At 36.9% G+C, this 23,038-nt stretch overlaps 2 protein-coding genes across 2 annotated transcripts; one reads left to right on the forward strand and one right to left on the reverse strand.

The window, feature by feature from the left end:
• Positions 1-247: 247 nt before the first annotated feature.
• LOC114355112 (putative ATP-dependent RNA helicase DHX57) lies at positions 248-19,895 on the reverse strand. The gene is made up of 18 exons (XM_028307790.1): positions 19,713-19,895; positions 18,474-18,633; positions 17,144-17,292; positions 16,044-17,025; positions 15,621-15,830; positions 14,935-15,214; positions 14,501-14,602; positions 13,932-14,110; positions 13,209-13,363; positions 12,181-12,363; positions 11,111-11,361; positions 8,549-8,796; positions 8,179-8,253; positions 6,090-6,296; positions 5,165-5,239; positions 4,321-4,567; positions 2,161-2,249; positions 248-1,041 (listed from the first exon to the last, which is right to left on the reverse strand). The coding sequence occupies exons 1-18, from the start codon at positions 19,778-19,780 to the stop codon at positions 898-900; spliced, it is 3,804 nt and encodes a 1,267-aa protein (XP_028163591.1). The 5' UTR covers positions 19,781-19,895; the 3' UTR covers positions 248-897.
• Positions 19,896-22,055: 2,160 nt separating this feature from the next.
• LOC114355114 (uncharacterized) lies at positions 22,056-23,038 on the forward strand. Its single transcript, XM_028307792.1, has 2 exons — positions 22,056-22,465; positions 22,571-23,038. The coding sequence occupies exons 1-2, from the start codon at positions 22,174-22,176 to the stop codon at positions 22,720-22,722; spliced, it is 444 nt and encodes a 147-aa protein (XP_028163593.1). The 5' UTR covers positions 22,056-22,173; the 3' UTR covers positions 22,723-23,038.

A 23,038-nucleotide genomic window follows, 5' to 3' on the forward strand; every position in this document is an offset into this window, starting at 1 on the left:
TTATAAAAATATTTTAAATATTCTAGTTATTTATTTTATTATTGCTGTATGTATAATACTGTTCAGTGGAATCCAGATTTTTAATAAAAAATAAATACTAATACTTGACCCCATATAAAAGTGGATGTATGTTATTTTAGCATTATTTGATAACGAATTAACAAATGGAAAGGATAAGGAAAGACAAAAATTAATATTTTAAGTGACTATTAGATTAATACTAATAGGATTATAGTTAAGTTTCATCCTTCATAAAAGAAAAAGAAAGAAAGAAATCGAGCTATTTCATTCAGAAACAATAAGAATAACTTCTGGCAACAATATTGTCGCACTACATTCATGCTTATATTTTTTTAGTGGAGGTAAAGGTACGGGTATTTTAAAAAATCTTGATTCGTATAAAAAATGGCCTTGAAATAATATTACATAATGTTTTTTAAAATATAATAAATTACAAATTGAATTCATAATTTACATTTCATATTTACAATAGCACATTTGATTAGAGAGACTATTCGTTTAATAAATATTTAATTTTTACAATAATGTGAATAAACCACAAATATTTATACTAGATTATTGTTATATTTTTAAATTTCGATACTTCATAATTTTAATTTACTTTCGAATATCTTATCGTGTAAAAGAAGCTCTGATTACAGCATTATATCGTAGTCATAAGAATCATTTTCCGATGCTAGTCAAGTTTTAGTATCAGCCATTTTTATAAAATCTGTGGTATTACGTTATAGCTGTCAAGTTATGAATGACAGGTGTCAATTCTGGAATATATTTCAGAAAGTGCTTAGTACCGAAAATTTCATTGTTTGGACTTTTATAAAATGGCTGATTTTCATACTTGACCTTGAATTACAATTATAATTATTTTTACAGTGTCTAGTCTTTGCTAATAATTTGAACTATCGTTTTAATTATTTTATTGCCTTTTTCGTAATGTAGTAAATTTAAACTGGGGTCGTTTATCTTCTCTTCTAGAAGATTGATCAGTTCTATCCGTATCGTTTTCAACATTTCGGCCACCTGTAAACAAAAAATATTCAAGTTATAGCCTGACCAGGAACATAAAAACCCTGGCATAGAGGCGCGTCAATTGCATTTGATAGTGCAACACTGGGTACAGTCGTACCTGTATTAAATTAATAGGCTAACTTTATGTATCAGGATTCAGGATTATAGGCTAATTTAATATTTTCATAAATTAACAAAAAAATATTATATTATAGGTAAACTGGTTTAAATAAAATAAATGAAACCATCAATCGAGCAAGTAGGATTTTATTATTATTCATCAATAATCAAATTCTGAACTTGAATATTCAACTACAATGTCTGCTCATGAACGCTTCAAACTTGGTACTTCTTTCCCAATTCCATAAAATTCAATACTTACAAAGTGACAAAAAACTTTAAAATAGGTAGTTGAAACAAACCACAGCTAATTTTCATAGTTGACTGTACTATACGATAAACATGTCAGTCAATTTGACAACCTTTGTCGGAAACATTATTCAATGAAAATATTGTCCGAACCCTTAGTATTTCTCTTCGACAAATACTTTAACACATTGTGAACCACTTTTCTTTCACGACTATAAAAAGATTTTAGCAATTTAATTCACAAAATCAATTGCGCACATTTAAAATAAAGTTTGTTTACACTTTGACAGCAATAGACTGACATGCAAGGTGACATGTCAATGAAGTTTTCAGTTACTGTTGCCATTAAAAGAAATTAGTACCATTAGTTTTCCGCAACATGGCGAGGGTTTTTATGTTCCTGGTCAGGCTATAGCTTACAAAAAGAGACAAAGCATCTAAAACTCCACTAAGCTTCAGCTTTAACCGTTTAGATTAAAAACAACTTTATTACTCAAACAAAAAGGTCCACTTCCCATGTCAGGCGTTTAGTCGGCTCATAGTCTTCATCAATAACGCCCGTATTCATAAACGATGCTTGCTTAAGTGAAGCAGCAAATCGAACGCACAGCGTTGAATAGAGCTCTGTGATTTATTCTCGTGTCACCCTGTGCGTCCACGCGCACTGTGAGACCTCATAATAATGTTTGTGAATGGGCGCAAGGATGTGACTCCAATAGTTTCCACGATAAAGGAAAAAGCAGTATATGTATATTTTCTTACCTCATGCTTCTCAACTTGGAACATAATCCAACCGTCTTCTAACGAAACGATGAATGTACCGTTGTGTAGTTCCACCGACAAACTGCAACCTACAAATAACAAATTAATTAATTAATAAGTTTAGTATTTAATACGCTCCGAAAGCTTACGACATACGAACAATAACAACAGCAATTATAGCCTGACCAGGAACATAAAAACCCTCGCCATGTTGCGGAAAACTAATGGTACTAATTTCTTTTAATGGCAACAGTAACTGAAAACTTCATTGACATGTCACCTTGCATGTCAGTCTATTGCTGTCAAAGTGTAAACAAACTTTATTTTAAATGTACGCAATAGATTTTGTGAATTAAATTGCTAAAATCTTTTTATAGTCGTGAAATAAAAGTGGTTCACAATGTATTAAAGTATTTGTCGAAGAGAAATACTAAGGGTTCGGACAATATTTTCATTGAATAATGTTTCCGACAAAGGTTGTCAAATTCATTGAGTTATAATGTACTACGTACTAGAGAAGACATGTCAACTAGACTGTTTCTGGCACGCAAACAGGTCCATGGACCGAAATTCAATTAGTATGTGCTCAGCGGTTGCTGTGACAATACGCTTGAGTGCAGTTTTGTTTTTTGAAATATGCCATCCTATAGACGAAAATACTGTTCAAATAACTCCAGATACATATTAAGTAAAAATCAAGGAATGACTTTTTACCATTAAGTTGTACATTTATGCACTTTAAAACACTAATTTAATTTTAATTTGTTAATTACAAGGCGTCACCGCGGCGGCAGCCATTTTACGAAAATTTCAAAGAATAAAAATCGCAGACTTGACACTGACGCATAAATTAGTATACGAAAGGAAGGTTAAATACAGCAATAAAAAGATTTTTTTAAAGATTATAAGCACTTTGTATTGCACAAATTACTAATAGTCCCGTCCAGCCCCTTGTGTTAAGCTAAATAAGCTTGGGTTACGGTAACACGATTAGCCTCAGTCCCCTCAGTTGTGAATTCGGAATCGCCAGTTGTAATTTTAAAATCGCATCACAGAGTGAAGTAACTAACACCAAAAAACGGCAGAGCGAAGTGATTTCGAATGTTTCAACTGCTACGTTTTATCACTTGTCTAGGAGGGCTAATTTTAGTCTAAGGGAGGGGAGCTTAGATTACATTACAGGAAACGCACAATATAATAAAAGAAAATAATGTAAGTAGCTGAACCTTTTTGCTATTGAGCACAATGAAAATTTAACACAATTTAGCCGATTTGTTTATTTTCACAATCGATTCAAAATGTCTATGATGAGGCGGAACGTCACTATTCGTGCAATCCTATCAATGAAGTACGACATTTTCTGGTGCAGATTTTATCGCCATAAATTATGAAACTTGATAGTCATGGATTTGACTGACAGCTGTCCGTCAAATTCCCGCCCCGCACCCCGCACTGTACATATTTTGTTCGCGATGTCTGTTCTATACGTAGTAATATTACTTCAATGGTCAAATTGGCTGACATGTTTATCGTATAGTACAGTCCACTATGAAAATTAGCTGTGGTTTGTTTCAACTACCAATTTTAAAGTTTTTTGTCACTTTCTAAGTGTTGAATTTTATGGAATTGGGAAAGAAGTACCGAGTTTGAAGCGTTCATGAGCAGACATTGCAGTTGAATATTCAAGTTCTGAATTTGATTATTGATGAATAATAAAATAAATCCTACTAGCTCGATTGATGGTTTCATTTAATTTATTTAAACCAGGTTACCTATAGTAATATTTTTTCGTTAATTTATGAAAATATCAAATTAGCCCGTAATCCTGAATCCTGATACATAAAGTTGGCTTATTAATTTAACACAGGTACGACTGTACTCAGTGTTGCACTATCAAATGCAATTGACGCGCCTCTATGCCAGGGTTTTTATGTTCCTGGTCAGGCTATAACAGCATATTACATAGCATATAATGGCGCAAGTACACGCGGAAAATTGACCGAGACGAAGCGTGAGCCCGCACACCGAAGTATAGACGACACACGGCGAGACTAACCGAAGTACGCGTTTACACTATACGCCTCGATAAATTTCCAGCATAGTGCACTTGCGCCACAACACTGAAAAGCAAACCATAGTGCAAAAAAAATCACAACCCACCTGAGAATAGCACCAAAGGCAACTGCGGAACCATAGAGCACTCCCTGATGAAGACCCTCGAGGTTTTGACCTTTTCCTGGTATACCAAGTATGGACTACCAAAGTATCCGACGCTAGAGTTGACGGACGACGGGTGTAAAGCGACGTATCCGTCCGTTTTGGTCTTGAATTTGAGTTCGTCTGGAGTTGGTTGGCGGGGTATGGCCCCACCGGCTTGCATGTGGAAGGATTTCTCTGGGGTTAGCACCTGGGAAAGATATTGGTGTTATAAAGCGGGCAGTCATCATCATCAAATTCAAATTCATTTATTCATTGCATCATGTAGTACATTGGATGTTAAATTTTAGTGACTTAGAGCTAAACATGTAACCTGCTGGGCGTTGCAATTCATCTTTCATTCATTTCATTTCAGCCATAGGACGTCCACTGCTGAACATAGGCCTCCCCCAATGCTTTCCATGTTGATCGATTGGTAGCGTCCAGCGTTTCCCTGCTACCTTTACGATGTCGTCGGTCCACCTTGTAGGTGGACGTCCCACGCTGTAGCGCACGCAAAGCGGGCAGTAGTGAAAGGCAAACATTTTTATCCAAACATTCGGCAGCTACTAGGTGGACCGACGATCTGGTGCAGGTCGCTTTGGATGCAGGCGGCGCAGGACCGATTTTTGTAGAAATTCTTGGGAGGCCTTCGTCCAGCAGTGGACGTTATTCGACTGAAACGAACGAACGATTCGGCAGCACCCAAAATGAGCTGAAAGTTTGCCCAAAACAAAAGGTGTCAAAATTAAATAATTAATCTGAAGTTTTTGATACTGCAGGTATTATGAGACAAATATATTTTTACCTTTACAACATTTGGGTATAATGCAGCACACAAGATGGCAGCCAATAGCTTGTCGTTATTGCCGTTGGTATTCAGCTGTAAACAAAAAAAAGTTAAATTTAATTTATTGAAAATTAAATTAAAATGAATGTTTTAGTAGATTTCTGACACTAAAAAAAGATTCTTAATTCTGCAAGGATGGAAAAATAAAATGTTCTTTAGGTTAAGAGTTCCTTAAGAATAGTCTCAATAAAGGCCACATCTAAGGGTCACCGCACAAGGGCTTCACGCCACAATCACAAAACGCTACTACGGCATATTTACATACAGTGGCGGCGTTTTATGGCTGTAGCGTGAAGCCCGTGTGTGACGACCCTAAGTGATAGTGATCAAATTCATCATCATCATTTCAGCCATAGGACGTCCACTGCTAAACATAGGCTTCCCCAATGACTTCCACATCACACGGTTGGCAGCGGCCCTCCTGCTACCTTTATCAGATCGTCGGTCCACCATGTGGGTGGACGTCCCACGCTGCGGCCTCCACTCTAGAACCTTGCTGCCCCAAGGCCGTCAGTTCTGCGTACTAGTGCCCTGCCCATTGCCACTTCAGCTTGCTAATCCGTCGGGCTATGTCAGTGACTTTAGTTCGCTTACGTATCTCCTCATTTTAAGAAAGAAAGAAAGAAAAGAAAGAAAAATCTTTATTTGACAACAACAATAGTAGAAAATAGATACATTCATTTTAGAACACAAACATCAAAAAGGAGAAAGAAAAAAGGAAAAAATAATAATAAAGTTGTCAAAAAGGCCACTCACTCAGTAACGTCTTGGCCCGTTGACCAAGACACTGATTTTCAGTTCAGTTTCATTTCTGATTTGATCTCATAAAGAAACACGGAACGTGATCAAATTAATAAAACTTAAATCTAAAAATTTCACTTACCACCTCTCCCGTCAGGCTTTCAACCGAGTCCTTCCGCATCTTTCTCCTCAGATCCGGCATGTCAGGCACGAACCCAATACTCGCTAGCAGCCCTAACAGCTGATGTTTGATGTCAGCCATCATCATCAGCGTCTTGTGGGATAAGAAGTTCTCAGATGCAAACACGAGAGCGGCGTGCGTGCTGCGCTTCATTGCTAGCTGCCATTTCTGGTGATGATGAAATAATAATTAGGGTTAGTAGTCGACACTCTAGTCCAGGGATGGCAATTCTTTACGTATCAACGTGCCACTTTTCCAAAAAAATCTTGACGCAGTCATTGAGTGCCATCAAATAACACCTAAACGCTTTAAACTAGCTTTTAATTAGCTTATTTTTTTAAACGCTTTGTATGTTATGGTTGTATCCCTGTTTTGTGCACCAAATAAAATGAATAAATAAATAAATAAATGCTGTCAATGTAGTAGGGAATTTAGTGCAAGAACCCCTCCACTTTGGTATAGAAGGCTCATTTTTGCAACAGTGGTTCTTTGGGTGCTCCTGAGTGGATTTCCGTCGGTAGACATCGGGAGCCCCCCCTGTGGTAGCAGGGGGAGGGGGGGCAAGTTTCCTTCCGCCGCGCTTCACTTTAAGGCCCATATCTTCAAAACTATGGGTATTAGGGCAAGTGTGGTATCATTTTCGGATAACTAAAGGATGGCGAATTCATTTCTAGAACAAACTTTTTGCCTTTTCATACAAAAAATTAGAAATATTGAGTAAAATTCACAAAAACCAAAAAGTATTCTTTAAAATAAACCTCGTTTACTTTTAAACCACTGGAGATAATCTAATAAAAAAAATATGACCTGAAAGTTACATTTATCAGGATTATAAAAATATACCATTGTATGGTTCTTTTTTCGCAAAAAGTAGGTGAAAAAAATTTTTTCTTCAGGACACAGCGGGCGAATTTTATTGCGCATCGGAAAAAAATATTTATTTTATCCATGAATTCATACTATTTGGTTCATAAGCAAGCAAGGATTATTATTTTAGAATTTATTTAGAGTTGCTGGCACATCAATCTACCATAATTTGTATTTTTTCGTCAATTGATTTTGAACTCTATGCTATTTTCAACCTTATGTCTCACACATAGAGTTCAAAATCAATTGACGAAAAAATACAAATTATGGTAGATTGATGTGCCAGCAACTCTAAATAAATTCTAAAATAATAATCCTTGCTTGCTTATGAACCAAATAGTATGAATTCATGGATAAAATAAATATTTTTTTCCGATGCGCAATAAAATTCGCCCGCTGTGTCCTGAAGAAAAAATTTTTTTCACCTACTTTTTGCGAAAAAAGAACCATACAATGGTATATTTTTATAATCCTGATAAATGTAGCTTTCAGGTCATATTTTTTTTATTAGATTATCTCCAGTGGTTTAAAAGTAAACGAGGTTTATTTAAAAAAATACTTTTTGGTTTTTGTGAATTTTACTCAATATTTCTAATTTTTTGTATGAAAAGGCAAAAAGTTTGTTCTAGAAATGAATTCGCCATCCTTTAGTTATCCGAAAATGATACCACACTTGCCCTAATACCCATAGTTTTGAAGATATGGGCCTTAAAGTGAAGCGCGGCGGAAGGAAACTTGCCCCCCCTCCCCCTGCTACCACAGGGGGGTCTCCCGATGTCTACCGACGGAAATCCACTCAGGAGCACCCAAAGAACCACTGTTGCAAAAATGAGCCTTCTATACCAAAGTGGAGGGGTCTCCATACAAATCATTGCACTAAATTCCCTACTAATGAAAGATATCGTACAAGTGTTGCCATCAAGGCACGCGTGCTATTGGTACGCCATTCCTGCCCTAGTCAAACGACATATTTTTAGCGACTCTCCTTTAAATTTTGAATGGCAAAAGGGACTATGTCGTCAATTCAGTAAATTTATTATGTAAAATTATGCCATTAAGGCAATTTAAAATCGGATTTTACAGCTAATCGAAAACTAATTTGATAAGATTAAATTAAAATGTAATAAATAAAATTCAAGCTTGTCAAAATATCATATGGAATATTAGTTAATAAATAACTTACCCTATATGCTCTTAACGTTGTCAGTTGATCGCTGTTGAAACATGCAAACTCTCTTCGCTTTGCGTCTGCCTCAGACTGCAAAAAAACAAAAGATTTTCAAAAACTTGTGTAATTGAAATTATTAGACAAGGTTATGTAATCTCAAAAAATCTGCATGTTGACTTTATATGAGGTTTCAAATTGATGAATGAATAGTATTTAAAATCCGACTTATAAAAATTATATAGCACTAGCTATATTGCACTTTACCGCCTCCCAAGAAAGGTTCTATTTAACCAATCGTTAATATTAATGCAATCCCAAAAACGAAAGTATTTGACTAATCAACAAGAAAAAGACGTTTTTGCGGCTCGCATTTATAAAATCTTACCTTCTTCCCAAAAGGCGCGACAAACGGGCTCTTATGGCTCAAACAAGCCGCCATAGTCAAAGCCGAGTCCACACAGCAGAATATAGCACCGAACAGCATCAGCTTCCCTATCCGCACGTCCACTGGCAAAGCGGCCAAGTGCTTGCCGAGCGCAGTCAGGGCGAAACCCTTGTCTAGCGCGCCGACGTCTTGCAAGCGAGCGAGAGCGCCATCTATGTTCGGTTTCGTGGGCGGTTCTATTGTTTTACCTGGAACAAAATATTATTATTATAGCAGGATACTATAATATTATTATACGGACATTATTCGGTGTTGGTAGCCTGGCATCCCCCGGGGATTCTTCGCACCCCTTGCCCCACCGTTACCGTGACCGCTACCGTGGTCCGGGATAGTGGGGCCGCCGGGGACTAGGGGCCGTTTTTTTGTTTGTGCTACCATTTGGAGGGTTTTGCCCTAATCGCCACGCTTGGCAGGCGGGTTGGCGATCGCAGTTTTTTACTTGGTTTCGCACGCAGACGCTGCTGCCCGTCCGGTGCTACAGGAGTTTGTCGCCTCTTACGACACGCCTCCTGTTGGCGGTGGGGAAAAGTATTCTTTTACGGCCGTCCCCACACGGCACAACGACATATGGATCCGAAACGTGGTCGCTTACTATGGGCCTCATAAGAAGGCTCAAGGTCACCCAAAGGGCGATGGAGCGGGCTATGCTCGGAGTTTCCCTGCGTGATCGAATCAGAAATGAGGAGATCCGTAGGAGAACCAAAGTAACCGACATAGCTCGCAGAATTGCTAAAATCAAGTGGCAGTGGGCGGGGCACATAGCTCGTAGAGACGATGGCCGTTGGGGCAGGAAAGTTCTCGAGTGGCGACCACGGGCTGGAAAACGTAGCGTGGGCAGGCCTCCTACTAGGTGGACCGACGATCTGGTAAAGGTCGCGGGAAGAGCCTGGATGCGGGCAGCGCAGGACCGTTCATTGTGGAAAACCTTGGGGGAGGCCTTTGTCCAGCAGTGGACGTCATTTGGCTGAAACGGACATTATTAAGCTAATAAGTAGCCGAAAGAGCCTTTTATGGACTTATAGATTGAGGATCGTGGTGATGATATCATCATCAGGTCATTAATTTTAGTCTACACTTCAAGAACACACTCTTACTAATTTACTATAGTCTGGTCTGCGAGCCCGTCGCATAGTCGCGACAGCAATATAATTACGCGCGAGCGATAAGGATGGGTAGCTTGGGGTCATTGGACAAAATTCTACGTGCTCACAGACCGGGCTTTAGTGGCAAATGGCAGGTTTGGTTTACTATATTCCTCACGTTGGCCTAACGGGTGGGGGAGGCCTTATATTCGTATGTTTACCACTTATGCCCGTTTTCACCATCAATCCCTAATTTTTAAGAGACCCCTATGTAAACAAAATTCCTGTTATTTTTTATCATAGGGGTCACTTAAAAATTAGGAATTAATGGTCAAAACAGGCATTCGAAACATTTTATGACATCCACAGAATAAGTGGAAATGATTCCTATTGTACTCTGCCGGGACCACCCAGTATTTTTGTTACAAAATTACCTCTATTACAACTACATAAGATCCCAGTGTTTAGCTTGACGTGACGTCGCCTGTACCTACACAGTAGAAGCTAACTTACCTAAGACTTCATGGACGCTCATATCTTGAAACAGCGACAGTATTTTGATCTTTAGCACCAGTTGTTCCAGCGGTATCCTGTGTATTTCTGGCACCGGTTGTTCTAATATATGATAGTTGTATCGGTGCCAAGTGTACAGATGCACACAAACGCTCGACAATGCCCTGAAGTTAGCGACTTACCTAAAACTTCATGCACGCTCAAATCTTGAAACAGCGATAGAATCTTGATCTTCAACACCAGTTGTTTCAGCGGTATTCTATGTATCTCAGGCACGGGTTGTTCTATGATAGTTGTATCGGTGTGACGTATACAGATGCACACAGACGCCCGAAAATACCCTGTAGTTAGCGACTTACCTAAAACTTCATGCACGCTCATATCTTGAAATAGCGACAGTATTTTAATCTTCAACACCAGTTGTTCTAGCGGTATTCTATGTATCTCAGGCACGGGTTGTTCTAATATGTGATAGTTATATCAGTGCGACGTGTACAGATGCACACAAACGCCTAAAAATGCCCTATTTTACATGCAAACTTACCTAAAACTTCATGCACGCTCATATCTTGAAATAGCGACAAAATCTTGATCTTCAACACCAGTTGTTCTAGCGGTATTCTATGTATCTCAGGCACGGGTTGTTCTAATATGTGATAGTTGTATCGGTTCAACGTCACACAAACGCCTAAAAATGCCCTATTTTACATGCAAACTTACCTAAAACTTCATGGACGCTCATATCTTGAAACAGCGACAAAATCTTGATATCTTCAACACCAGTTGTTCCAGCGGTATTCTATGTATCTCAGGCACGGGTTGTTCTAATATGTGATAGTTGTATCGGTGCGACGTGTACAGATGCACCCAGACGCCTAAAAATGCCCTATTTTACATGCAAACTTACCTAAAACTTCATGCACGCTCATATCTTGAAATAGCGACAGTATTTTAATCTTCAACACCAGTTGTTCCAGCGGTATTCTATGTATCTCAGGCACGGGTTGTTCTAATATGTGATAGTTGTATCGGTGCGACGTATACAAATGCACACAAACGCCGGGCATGACTCGGCCCGCGCGGCCGCGGCGTTGCTTCGCGTTGGCCCGAGAGACCCACACTAAGTCTAAGGACTCCATGTTGCGGTTTGAATCGAATCTGGAATGAAAGTATTTCTAAAGCCTGGTCCGTGAGCACGTAGAATCCCGTCCAATGACCCCAAGCTGCCCATCCTTGTCGCTCGCACGTAATTATGTTGCTGTCGCGCTCGCACACCCACTGCGGGCGCGCGTCGCACAGTCGCGACAGCAATATAATTACGCGCGAGCGATAAGGATTGGTAGCTTGGGGTCATTGGACGGGATTCTACGTGCTCACGGACCAGGCTTTAGATGTTATTACTGCAATGTTCAGAGGGCTTAGTGTGAGTTTTCATCAAACGAACTCACTAGTGAGCGCGTCAAAATATGACATTGAATGTATGACGGATTGTACAGCGCCCCTAGCGGGAAACGTTCAAAAACTAAAATTTTCATACATTTTTTAAACGCGCTCACTAGTGAGCGTAATGTATGATGCGCTGAGGCTGATGTAAACTAAACACCAATGATTTATTACGAGTACAAATAAACTTGATATAATGCATCATATCAGTATATTTACTGTTTGTTCTAGTAGCGCCCTCTGCACCGAGTTTTGCATAATTTTGCGACCAGGCCAGACTGGCATCGAAAAGTATTCTTATTTATAGCACCCAATACTCTGCTAATAATCGACCTTATGTAATTCATAATAAAGTCACCTATTCTCTTTCATCCGCCTGCAGTAAATAACGAATATAAATATACAATCTTCTATCGTGACGGAGGTTTTCGCTATGTTGGTAGAGAGCACAATCTACTTAACCCCGGGCCAAGGCTTCATGACAATCAAAAATCAGCCCTAATTATCTCAGAATAAGTATCAAAATTAAATCACCTTTTCTCCTTCATCCGCCCGCAGTCTATAACGAACACACAGTCGTCTATCGTCACTGACGTTTCTGCTATGTTTGTAGACAGCACAATCTTCCGAGCGCCAGGCTTTGGCTTCTTGAAGACTAACGCTTGTTCTTCGCTGGATAACGTTGAGTGTAGTGGGACTAGGACGAATTTGCCGGTCCTTAAAAACAAATTAAAGATTTATTAGTCGAGAGGAAAAAAATCTGTATATTTATTACCTTATAAGAAATCGGTACTTGAAATAATCCACGTATAAAATAATAAAAACATAAAAAATAAGCATGCGCATGAGTTGATATCCTTCTCTGTTAACTTTAAGCTATATTTGTCTCTTTCTTTCACTTCGGAATTCTCTTGCAACAAATAGAAACGAAATAACGGTAGTTTTTTTCTACACTAATATTATAAAGAGGAAAACTTTGTTTGTTGATTGTTTGTAATGAATATGATCAAAAACTACTGGACCGTTTTTAAAAATTCTTTCACCATTCGAAAGCTACATTATCCACGAGTAACATAGGCTAAATTTTATTTTGGAAAAAAATAAGGTTCCGTAAAATATGTAGATAATGTGGTCCACGCGCGCGAAGCCGCGGGCGGAAAGCTAGTCTTGAATAAAGGAAATGAGCACAATTTAAACTATACTATTACAGGTTGCGCAGAGGAGAGACTGTTCACAGAGGAAAAGTGTTGGATAAAAAAATTACCTCGTGAATAGTCTCTCTAACTCTCGTCTGTTCTACAGGGTGTTAGGTAAATGGGTATATGAGCCGACACTAGCCCATGTTAACATGGGCATATAAATGGTATGGTGAAGTCAGAAATTTGATATCATCATTTTAATTTTTTTAATTTTCATACTAAATAAATTTTATAAAATCCGATTTGTATGAAAAATAATTTCTGACTTCACCATACCATTTATATGACTATGTTAACATGGGCTAGTGTCGGCTCATATACCCATTTACCTAACACCCTGTACAAATAAACTATTATACTCACTTGGGACTAAAAGTATGACTCTCAGCAAGCTGATCGTGCAAGGACATGATTTCGGCAATACCAGGCAAGAATACCAAAATAGCGCCCTCTTTCGGCCAATTGTGGTCTCCATTCACTATGTACGTAAGCACGTGTTCAATGAGATCTTGATTTATCTGAAAAATAAAAACATTAGTCCCCAGTTGTTCTTTCCTTCTTTAGATACTGTCAAAAAATGTGAGATACATAATAAATGTACAAGACATTTTCTCTAAATTACTCTTAAACCATCTTGTATAGCAGTTTGAACTGTAACGATTGATGTAACACGATGTAATTAAGACAATCAATATACAGGGTGTCCCAGAATGGTTGAATCAAACTTCTATGAGAAGTGGGTAGTTTTACCTCTGCCTTACCCCTTAAAAATTAGTAGTAGGTCAGAGGTCAAGCTACCTCCCATAGCAGCTTGATTCACCCATTCTGGGACACTGTATTATCAGCATTTCTCAGCCCTTGTCATTTCAATGAGGGTTTTCACGATTGAAAAATCCGCCAGATGGCAATACGTAGACGCGAAGTCCAAATGCTGCATGATTGGTTATTTTTGACATGACATTGACAGATATGTCAAAATCCACCAATCATGCAGCATTTGGACCTCGCGTCTACGTATTGCCATCTGGCGGATTTTTCAATCGCGAAAACCCTTATTAGATTGATTAAAATTTTGTCAAACCTTACCTTTTCGCTATCCATAAGGTACATATTCTTGCAAGTGGTTTTACTGCATTTAGGATATCGAGCCAGCATCTGAGATATTGTAAGGTTGTCGTCTCGTATGGACTGTTTGGGCGCTTCGTTAGAATCAGCCCGAACGTCAGCTGTTTCTAACTCCGTTTCGAGGTCGGCTTTTTTGTCTCCTATAAACATGATAATGGCATGTCTTAATTTTGGTTGTATCATAAATTAAGTACGTGAGTTAAACTCAGTTTGGAAATACATCTATATATATAAAAATGAAACCCGTTTTCCGTTGTCACGACATAACATGAAAACGGCTTGACCGATTTGGCTGATTTTTTTTTGTAGTTTTCTAATACTCTGTACAAGGTTTTTACGGAAAAAAATATAAAGAAAATCTCTCAGAAAGATTGAAAAATATACATTTAATTTTGCATATTTTAAAAAACGCGCGTAACGAATGTCAACGTCATTCAATTTAATTTATTAGATAGATGAAGGGGGTAAAACGGGATCCACGCGTACGAAGTCGCGGGCGGCCGCTAGTTTATAATAAAATAAAGTTATACCTTTTTTAACTTTTCGAGCGTACGGACCGTTTTCTTCTAACACGTAATTCGTTAATTCCATTATATCTTCTAAAAATAATTGTTCTACAGGGAAAGTGCGACCTGAAACAAATAGTAAATTAATACACATTTACGAAAATAAGAGAGATTTTGATGAAACTTTGGCTATAATATGTCAGATTATTTTAATTACATAGCTCGTAGAGCTGATGGCTGTTGGGGCAGAAAAGGCAACCATGGGCCGGAAGACGTAGTGTATGCAGGCCTCCCACTAGGTGGACCGACGATCTAGTGAGGCCGCGAGAAGCACTAGAATGCGGGCAGCGCAGGATCGGTCATTGAGGAAATCTTTGGGAGTGGCCTTTGTCCAGCAGTGGACGTCATTTGGCTGAATTTAACCAACTGAGTTAGTAACTAGTAAAAAAGAACATTACCTGGAATCTCTAACACTGGAACCTTTTCGAAGTACTGCGAAAAGAGGTCAGCGTTCAAGGTCGCACTCATGAGTATCACTGTGAGATCTTTCCTGACTTTGACAAGGTCCCTCAGGATGAGTAGCAAGAAGTCACTCTCTTCCGACCTCTCGTGCACTTCGTCCACGAGTATGTGAGTAACAGACTTTAGCTGAGGGTCGTATTCTAACCTTCGTAAGAGTATACCGGTTGTGCAGAAGGTTAAACGCGTTTTGGATGACACTTTGCTTTCTAATCGTATCTGAAATGGATGGATATAATTATTACTCAAAAATTGATGGGGCTAAAGCTTTTAACTCATTAATGACCGGACTAAGCAATTTAAAGAATGAACCAGATATATTTTCCACTTGGAAAATCACTAAAGGTAAGCTATGTAGGCAAGGCCTGCTTAATGTTAGCCTAAAATATTGCATTAATTCTAAATCTAATATTACTATTCCACACGTTACATTGGGATCTTCAAAATAATATTGGATAGTAATTGTGTAAATCTAGAGGCCATTCATTTTATGAAAAACAAGCAATGAGTAGAAAACTGAGAAAAATGCTATTTGGCTGTACATTTAGATACAGTTAGATGTGTATTTAGATACAGTTAAATATCTGAGGCTTTATTCTGAAATTGTAACTACACAATCTCTCACCTGATAACCAACAATTTGCCCGGTCTTCTCAACTCGTTCGTCAGCCACTCTCTCCGCCACACCAATAGCCGATATCCTCCTAGGCTGAGTGCACACTATCTCTACGTGCTGCGGTCCGTCCTTGTGGAACCGTTCCAACCAGTCGTCTAATATGTACTGTGGCACTTGTGTGCTTTTACCACACCCTGTTTCTCCGCTTATAACTACCACCTGGGAAGGAAAGGCTGGATTAAAAATAAAATTGGACTGTAACTCAGTTGAAAACTTGTCATGGCATCATGATTTGTCTTTGAAAGTTTTTAATTTATTGGTATTTAGATGTCTACTTTTTTATGCAATAATGAGATGAATAGCAAATGTTTGTTTACTTTACATGTAAAACAAATCTATTTACTATTATTGAGTTTTTAAACTATATCTTACCTGTGACTTTTTCATAGCATTCAATATATCTGTCCTTTTTTTCCACGCAGGCAACTTTCTTCTACCAGACATCATTTTGTGGTACCTATTGTTGTCAATTTTCTCCGCCCACATTTTGGCAATGTGTTTGTTTTCTCTCAAAATTTCTTCAAAGTTCACATTGCTCCTATTATCTCTATTTTGACTTTTCTTGTAGTGAGATGGTAACTTTTCTTTACTTAAACTAGAATTTTCTATTAACTGAGGAAACAATGTATCACTCAATTCGGGGAAACTTCTTGTATCAAACTTAATAAAGTTCAAAATATCTTCTTCATTGTTTAATAATTCGACTAAAGAGTATATGCTAGGTATTCCATCTTGTGCAAGCGCTTTTGCTTCATCCAACAACCTGGCTGTTACTTTCAAACATGTCAATTCTGGTACAACATTATTCTTATTTTCCATTTTGAAAAAGAGCAATGGAGGCTGATATGGATACCATGTTTCTTCCGGAAACCGTATTTCTAATTCGTAAGTTATTTTCACATCCTCTTTGACATCTTCAATAATTTCTTTTTCGGTGTCTTCTTTTCGTTCGTGTAAAAATTTACATTTAGCACCAAATCTACAAGGACCTTTGAGGTAAAGCTTACACACGTCTTTAGGTTTTGCTTTGAGGTTGTTGTTATAATTTATATTTTTCTTTGTTTTTGGTAATTCAAGCTCTTTATTTTGGTACATTTTTGTTAAATAGTCTAACTCTAATTTAACGATCCATACATTATTGTCTTTGATTCTGAAACTTGTGTCGTAAATTGATTCTAAAACAGCTTTTTCGTCTGATCTCATTTCTAGTAATTCTGCTTGGGACAGTATATTTTCTGGTTTTTCTTGTGCTACAATTTTGAAATACTTCATGAATAATATTTCTAGAGCTTTTTCTACGTTTTCTCCTGCTAATTCCAACGCTTCAGCACAATGCGGTTTGTGGAAATTGTATCTAGAAAGAAAATGCAAATATACTTAATAATAATTTTCACATTTTAGAAGTAGAAGAAAGATAATTTAGATAACTTTTCTATATTTGGTTTGATGTTAAACTTGTAAGTAAAACATACTTCTCTAATTTGGTCAGAGCAAAAGCTCTTAGCCTGGCTTCCGATGACTCAATGTCAGGTTTGACGGTTAGAGAGTAATCGCAGCCTCCTTGCACGATAAGGTTGCCTCTTTCCATCCAGTACCTCTTGCCTAAGTTAGTGCCTTTGTCCTGAAAAGGGTAATTTAAATATAAAAACCAATGAACTTTTATAGATCATTTTAACTGTCAATGATAGTGAAAATAACAGTGTCTTTAGTGCATATTTGAGGCGTCTAGTTTCAAATCCCGCTAAAACGATTTTGATAAGATTTCGAGAAATTGAAAAAAACCGCTTATCCATATAGCTTTGGCCTTAGGCAAAAAAAAATATGATACGAATTATTATTGTCATCTGGCAATACTAACAGTAATTGCTATTCATCTTTAAATTAAACATAATTTGAATTATAATGAAAACTATTTTCATTTTGGCGTATTTTGTTACGAACATTCGGTTTTAATGGGATTTGAAACGGACATGTTGTATTTTAGCGGGATTTGATAAGAGCAAATTATGAAGCAACCACGTTATAAAAAAATCTCCATACTGATTTCGCAGTCACGTGACCAAAAATACCGTGCTACCATTGGTCAATCAACTTTTAGAGGGTTTTGAAAGAAACGGACGGCGTTTTAGCGGAGTTTGTAACACAAACCTAATTTTAAGTGCTAGTTTAGTAGTCTTTTAGTGTATTTTGATCGAAAATAATTGAACAGTATGATGAGAAAATTGCAGTAGCATCATTTAGAGATATAAACAGAAATTTGTAGCAGGAGCGTTTTAGCGGGTTTTGAAACTAGACGACTCATTTCTTTAATTCCTTATTTTGTGTAGTGGTGTACTATATTATATCTACAGGGTGTTAGGTATATGGGTATATGAGCCGACACTAGCCCATGTTAACATGGTCATATAAATGGTATGGTGAAGTCAGAAATTTGATATCATTTTAATTTTTTTAATTTTCATACAAAATAAATTTTATAAAATCCGATTTGTATGAAAATTAAAATAATTAAAATTAAGATATCAATTTTCTGACTTCACCATACCATTTATATGACCATGTTAACATGCGCTAGTGTCGGCTCATATACCCATTTACCTAACACCCTGTATATTATTGACCTTTTGAAAACCATTATGATTATTAAAATCTATTATAACTGACAGATACATAATATCAATATCACAATCCCTAGACTTAGAGGATGACATCATATTGTACAACATCAATTAACTAAACTCCTGTTAAAAGTTAGAATAGTCTAAAAAATTAGTAAAAGAAGGTCATAAAATTAATAAATACCTTGTAAAGGCTTGCACTGCCCAGTTTGAAATCAGGACCATGTATAAACCTCAATGTATCTAGCACCAACTTTTGGGAGTCTGGGTTGAGGCGAACCGTTTGCATTTCCACCTTCAAATTGGGGTGAGGATCTTCCTTCGGCTCATCTTTAGGTCTCCTACTGTAAATTGAACAAACTTTTAAAGCATTCTGATGGGAAATATCATGGACCTATAAAAAAAGGCGGACGGAACTCGCGCTACAACAAAACTGTGACGCAAAATTTTGGCGTTTGTCTATTGTGTGAGTGAATTTAGGGATGCCATGTTAGCCAAAACATTTTACCCATTTATTTTAAGAAAAACATAGATCGGCAGATGTTACTTGGAAATGTAGACAGAATTATTCCGTGCCATTTTAAAAGGATGAAAGGTGTATGCGTTGAGGTAGGCGCGAAATTTTCAATGTTCAAATTTTCTTACATTGTTTGCAAGTCAGTGTGTCAGGGTATGTACATAATGTTGATCAAAAATGATTCACGCAGTTACAAATTACGAATCTTGTGTACATTATAATCATAATCTTATGCATCATCAATATATTATTATTATCTCTGATAGATTTTTTTTAACATACAACCTGACACTGACTTGCAATCAATGTAAGAAAATTTGAATTTCGCAGTTCCACATTTTTGGGAAGGATCAAATTTGCCTATGAAAATATATCCCATTAAAACACAATTATTATGATAAATTATTTTATTTCCATAGTATGCGTAATACATAACTAAAAAGTCCTAAAATCATTATTAATTTCCCATATTTCGGGTAATTTTCCCACGTAAATAACTGAGAACACTGGTCTTTGACGTATTATTTTTTCGAGTGAATGACGTTTGATTTCAATTAATTTCAATATTTTAATGTCGGGAAATAAGTGATTGGATTATTATTTTGCCTGTGAAATGTGATTCCTTAATTTTTGTTTGTTCGAACAGAACGGTTTTTACACAATTTCATCACACAAGACATGTCGTATTCGTGTTGTTTTTTCGCTGCTTAAATGTGTCAACTGTGTGAAGTTTGCACTCGAAGTGGTGTAACAGGGTGTGAATGTGTGCGTGCCGGCCTGTACGTACAGGCAAGCTGGTGTATCCTAATGTCACAGTATTTTGTTGATGAGAATCCGTCCGACTTTTTTTATAGGTCCATGGGAAATATGGTGTAAACTACGATTGTAAAAGTTAAAAAGTCTAACCTTATCCGAGCGTCCGCAGGCTCTCTAAGGAAGTAGTCTTCAGCCAGTTGACGACTTTGGTAGTCCATGATGCTTGGTTATTGGTGTTGAGGAGGAAAATTTAAAGAAATACGGGAAATAGGACGTGTGCACAAAGTGCATGCAAGTTGTGCTAAACGTCAGATGTCAATGTCATGTCATATACAATGTCATTGTCAAAATGTGAACGCTTCGTTGTGTGATGTCATGTGCTACTGGACGAAAAAAAAAACAATTTCTACCAAAAAACGGGTGGATTCGACCAAACTTGAATTTATACACGAGTAACTATTCCAGGAATAATCTATTCCACAATCTTAATCTCGAGTAAATCCATAGTAGTTTCTCCACGTAATTTAAAGTATAGTTGTGCGAGGAATAACAATACGCGATTGGTTAAAACCCGACAAAGAAATGTTGTTTTATAACAGGATGGTGTAAAAGCTTAATGGTATCAACTCGATTTTGCAGTTGTATAGATAGTGTGGTCCCTCCTAATGTCAAAGTACATGTTTGACAGACTAGTGTTGCCGAACTATCGATAGTAAAACTATCGATAGTTTTCATTTGAAACAGCCTTATCTATCGATTGGCCTATCGATAGTATCGATACTATCAATATGCCAAAACTAGGCAATACTATTGGATGAGCGCAATACTATCGATACTTTTGATGGTATTGCTGCTCGCCAAGAATAAACTATCGATTATATCGATACTACAGACAGTATTGTTGCTAGTAATAAAAAAACTATTGATAGTATTGATAGTATCGATACTATCGATAGTTTCGAAAGTATCGATTATTTAAGACTATCGATAGTCTGTAAATTTGCAATAGTATAGGGTATGTTTTAACGGGCCGTCATATTTAAAAAGAAAAAATATTGCTACCGACCTGAAAAAGAAACAAAGCCTTTTGAAATGGCATATATAGGTAAGTATGTATAAAAATAATAAAAATCCTTTATTTTACACATTTTTCCTCCACAATCTAACAATCTACACAACTATCTAGGAGTAACCTAATATAATACGATAGATTGAGTGAGACTTGCTTCTGAGCTAGGCTAGGAAGGCTCCTAGATTAAATTAAATTATCCGCCTGAATTACAGGCGAATTACAGATAATTTTATTACCCAAATATTGTAAACGATACTATTGTAAATTGCCAAACTATCGATAGTTTAGAACAATCGATAGTATCGATACTATCGATAGCTTTTTATTCAAAAGCGACAATCGATCATCAATCAATCGATAGTATCGATAGTATTGCACATATTCAATAGTATAGCCTCGTTTTAAGCTATCGATAAGATCGATAGTATCGACAGTATCGATACTATCGATAAGCCAATCGATAGTCTTGTGTTAGTTTGGCTATCGATAGAATATCGATAGACTATCGATACTCGACAATCGATCGGCAACACTATGACAGACACTTCTTGTCTTGACACTTGGCAGACACTTGCGTTTAGTGTTGCCGAACTATCGATAGTAAAACTATCGATAGTTTTCATTCGAAAAAGCCTTCTCCATCGATAGGCCTATCGATAGTATCGATACTGTCGATACTATCGATACTATCGATAGCTCAAAACGAGGCAATACTATTGAATATGTGCAATACTATCGATACTATCGATAGTATTGTTGCTCGTGAAGAATAAACTATCGATAGTCTGTAAATTTGCAATAGTATTGGGTATGTTTAAATTCATTTTTACAATATTTCAAATGTTTCGCTTGACTTACCAACTAACATTATTTTATAACTAAAAATAATGATCTTACTTGTATTTAAAACTACCTGCATTAGTTAAGTACGGCAAATAAAATGTATTGCCAATTTTGGAAACATATAATTAAATGTTATGGTTAACTATATGAAATAATTCAAGTATTCCAATAACCCTATTTGTTGTGCCTGTTGACTATTATACCCAAATATTGTAAACGATACTATTGTAAATTGCCAAACTATCGATAGTCTAGAACAATCGATAGTATCGATAGTATTGATAGCTTTTTATTCAAAAGCGACAATAGTATCGATACTATCGATAGTTTATTCTTCACGAGCAACAATACTATCGATAGTTTCGATAGTATTGCACATATTCAATAGTATTGCCTCGTTTTGAGCTATCGATAGTATCGATAGTATCGACAGTATCGATACTATCGATAGGCCAATCGATAGACTATCGATAGTCAATCGATAGTCGACTATCGATCGGCAACACTACTTGCGTTGTGACAGTTGTGTGACTTTGTGGTAATTTAATTTTGTTTATTGATATACATAGATAGATGCTTTATTGATTGGTGATTGATTGATATTCGCTACGTTTGAGAGAAATAATATAAAGTTTTGTTATTTCTGAGGTTATTTCGATATATTTTACGCAAAAAAGCAAGGTTCGTCTTAACAAAATGAGTGAGGATTTAAAGCGTAAACGCAGTCCTAATTGGTTGATAACTGAAAAGGAACTTTTGTTGAGCCTAGTTCAGCTTCATTTTAATATTATAGAAAATAAAAAAACCGATGGAGTGACCATAAAAAGAAAATTAGCTCAGTGGCAAATTATTGCAGACCAGTACAATAGCCGAACAAGCCACGGTACTCGCACAGGAGAAAATTTAAAAGCTCAATGGGAGTGTATGAAAAAGACAGCGAGAAAGGCAGCGAAGCGAAGGAATAGGAGAAATATTATGATTCAAACAAGTTAGCAATTACCTATATCATGCAACAGACATACCATAGAACTGAAGACAGCTGAAAGATAATCCTATGTTATCTTTTACTACATACATTTTTTGTTTGTTTTAGGAGGTGGATCGCCAATGCCTGAAGAGGAAGATCCTTTTCTTCAGCAAATATTAAGCCTTATATCCACCAGTGCTGTTGGGTTATTTAATACTTATAATAGTGATTCCATTGTTCCTGCAGTGCAAGATCAAGCAATACCTTATAAAAGTTAGCACCCTTGGTCTAAGTCATCATAGCATACAATTACAAAGTACACACATTATAAGTAGTACATGCAATTTCCATGTATTTTATTCTTTAATATTAATGGGCAATTCATTGTAATCTTTACAATGATTGTGCCAGTATACTTTAATTTCCAGCATAATTGTATAAACCTTCCATGAAACTTGTTTGTATTATTTGCCGAGAGATGTCACTGTACTTTGAGACGCGTAAAGCTGTACCGCGGTGTCCAGATTTTTTTCCCTGGCTTTATATACCTGGAGTATTTTGACATCTGTGAACCTTTGACAACCATTGTGAACC

The sequence above is a fragment of the Ostrinia furnacalis genome, unplaced genomic scaffold, assembly GCF_004193835.3.
Source record: "Ostrinia furnacalis isolate ACB-3 unplaced genomic scaffold, ASM419383v2 OfSCF2341, whole genome shotgun sequence".
In the NCBI taxonomy this organism is placed as follows: Eukaryota; Metazoa; Arthropoda; class Insecta; order Lepidoptera; family Crambidae; genus Ostrinia; species Ostrinia furnacalis.

What these genes read in the sequence shown, in the direction of transcription:
- LOC114355112 (XM_028307790.1), bottom strand. Translation starts at nt 19,780, where the DNA reads ATGGACTACCAAAGTCGTCAACTGGCTGAAGACTACTTCCTTAGAGAG. An exon ending in CCTGCGGACGCTCGGATAAG is followed by an intron (nt 18,634 to 19,712) that starts GTTAGACTTTTT and finishes TTCAATTTACAG; the next exon opens with TAGGAGACCTAAAGATGAGC. An exon ending in GCAGTGCAAGCCTTTACAAG is followed by an intron (nt 17,293 to 18,473) that starts GTATTTATTAAT and finishes TACCCTTTTCAG; the next exon opens with GACAAAGGCACTAACTTAGG.
- LOC114355114 (XM_028307792.1), top strand. Translation starts at nt 22,174, where the DNA reads ATGAGTGAGGATTTAAAGCGTAAACGCAGTCCTAATTGGTTGATAACT. An exon ending in AAATATTATGATTCAAACAA is followed by an intron (nt 22,466 to 22,570) that starts GTTAGCAATTAC and finishes TGTTTGTTTTAG; the next exon opens with GAGGTGGATCGCCAATGCCT.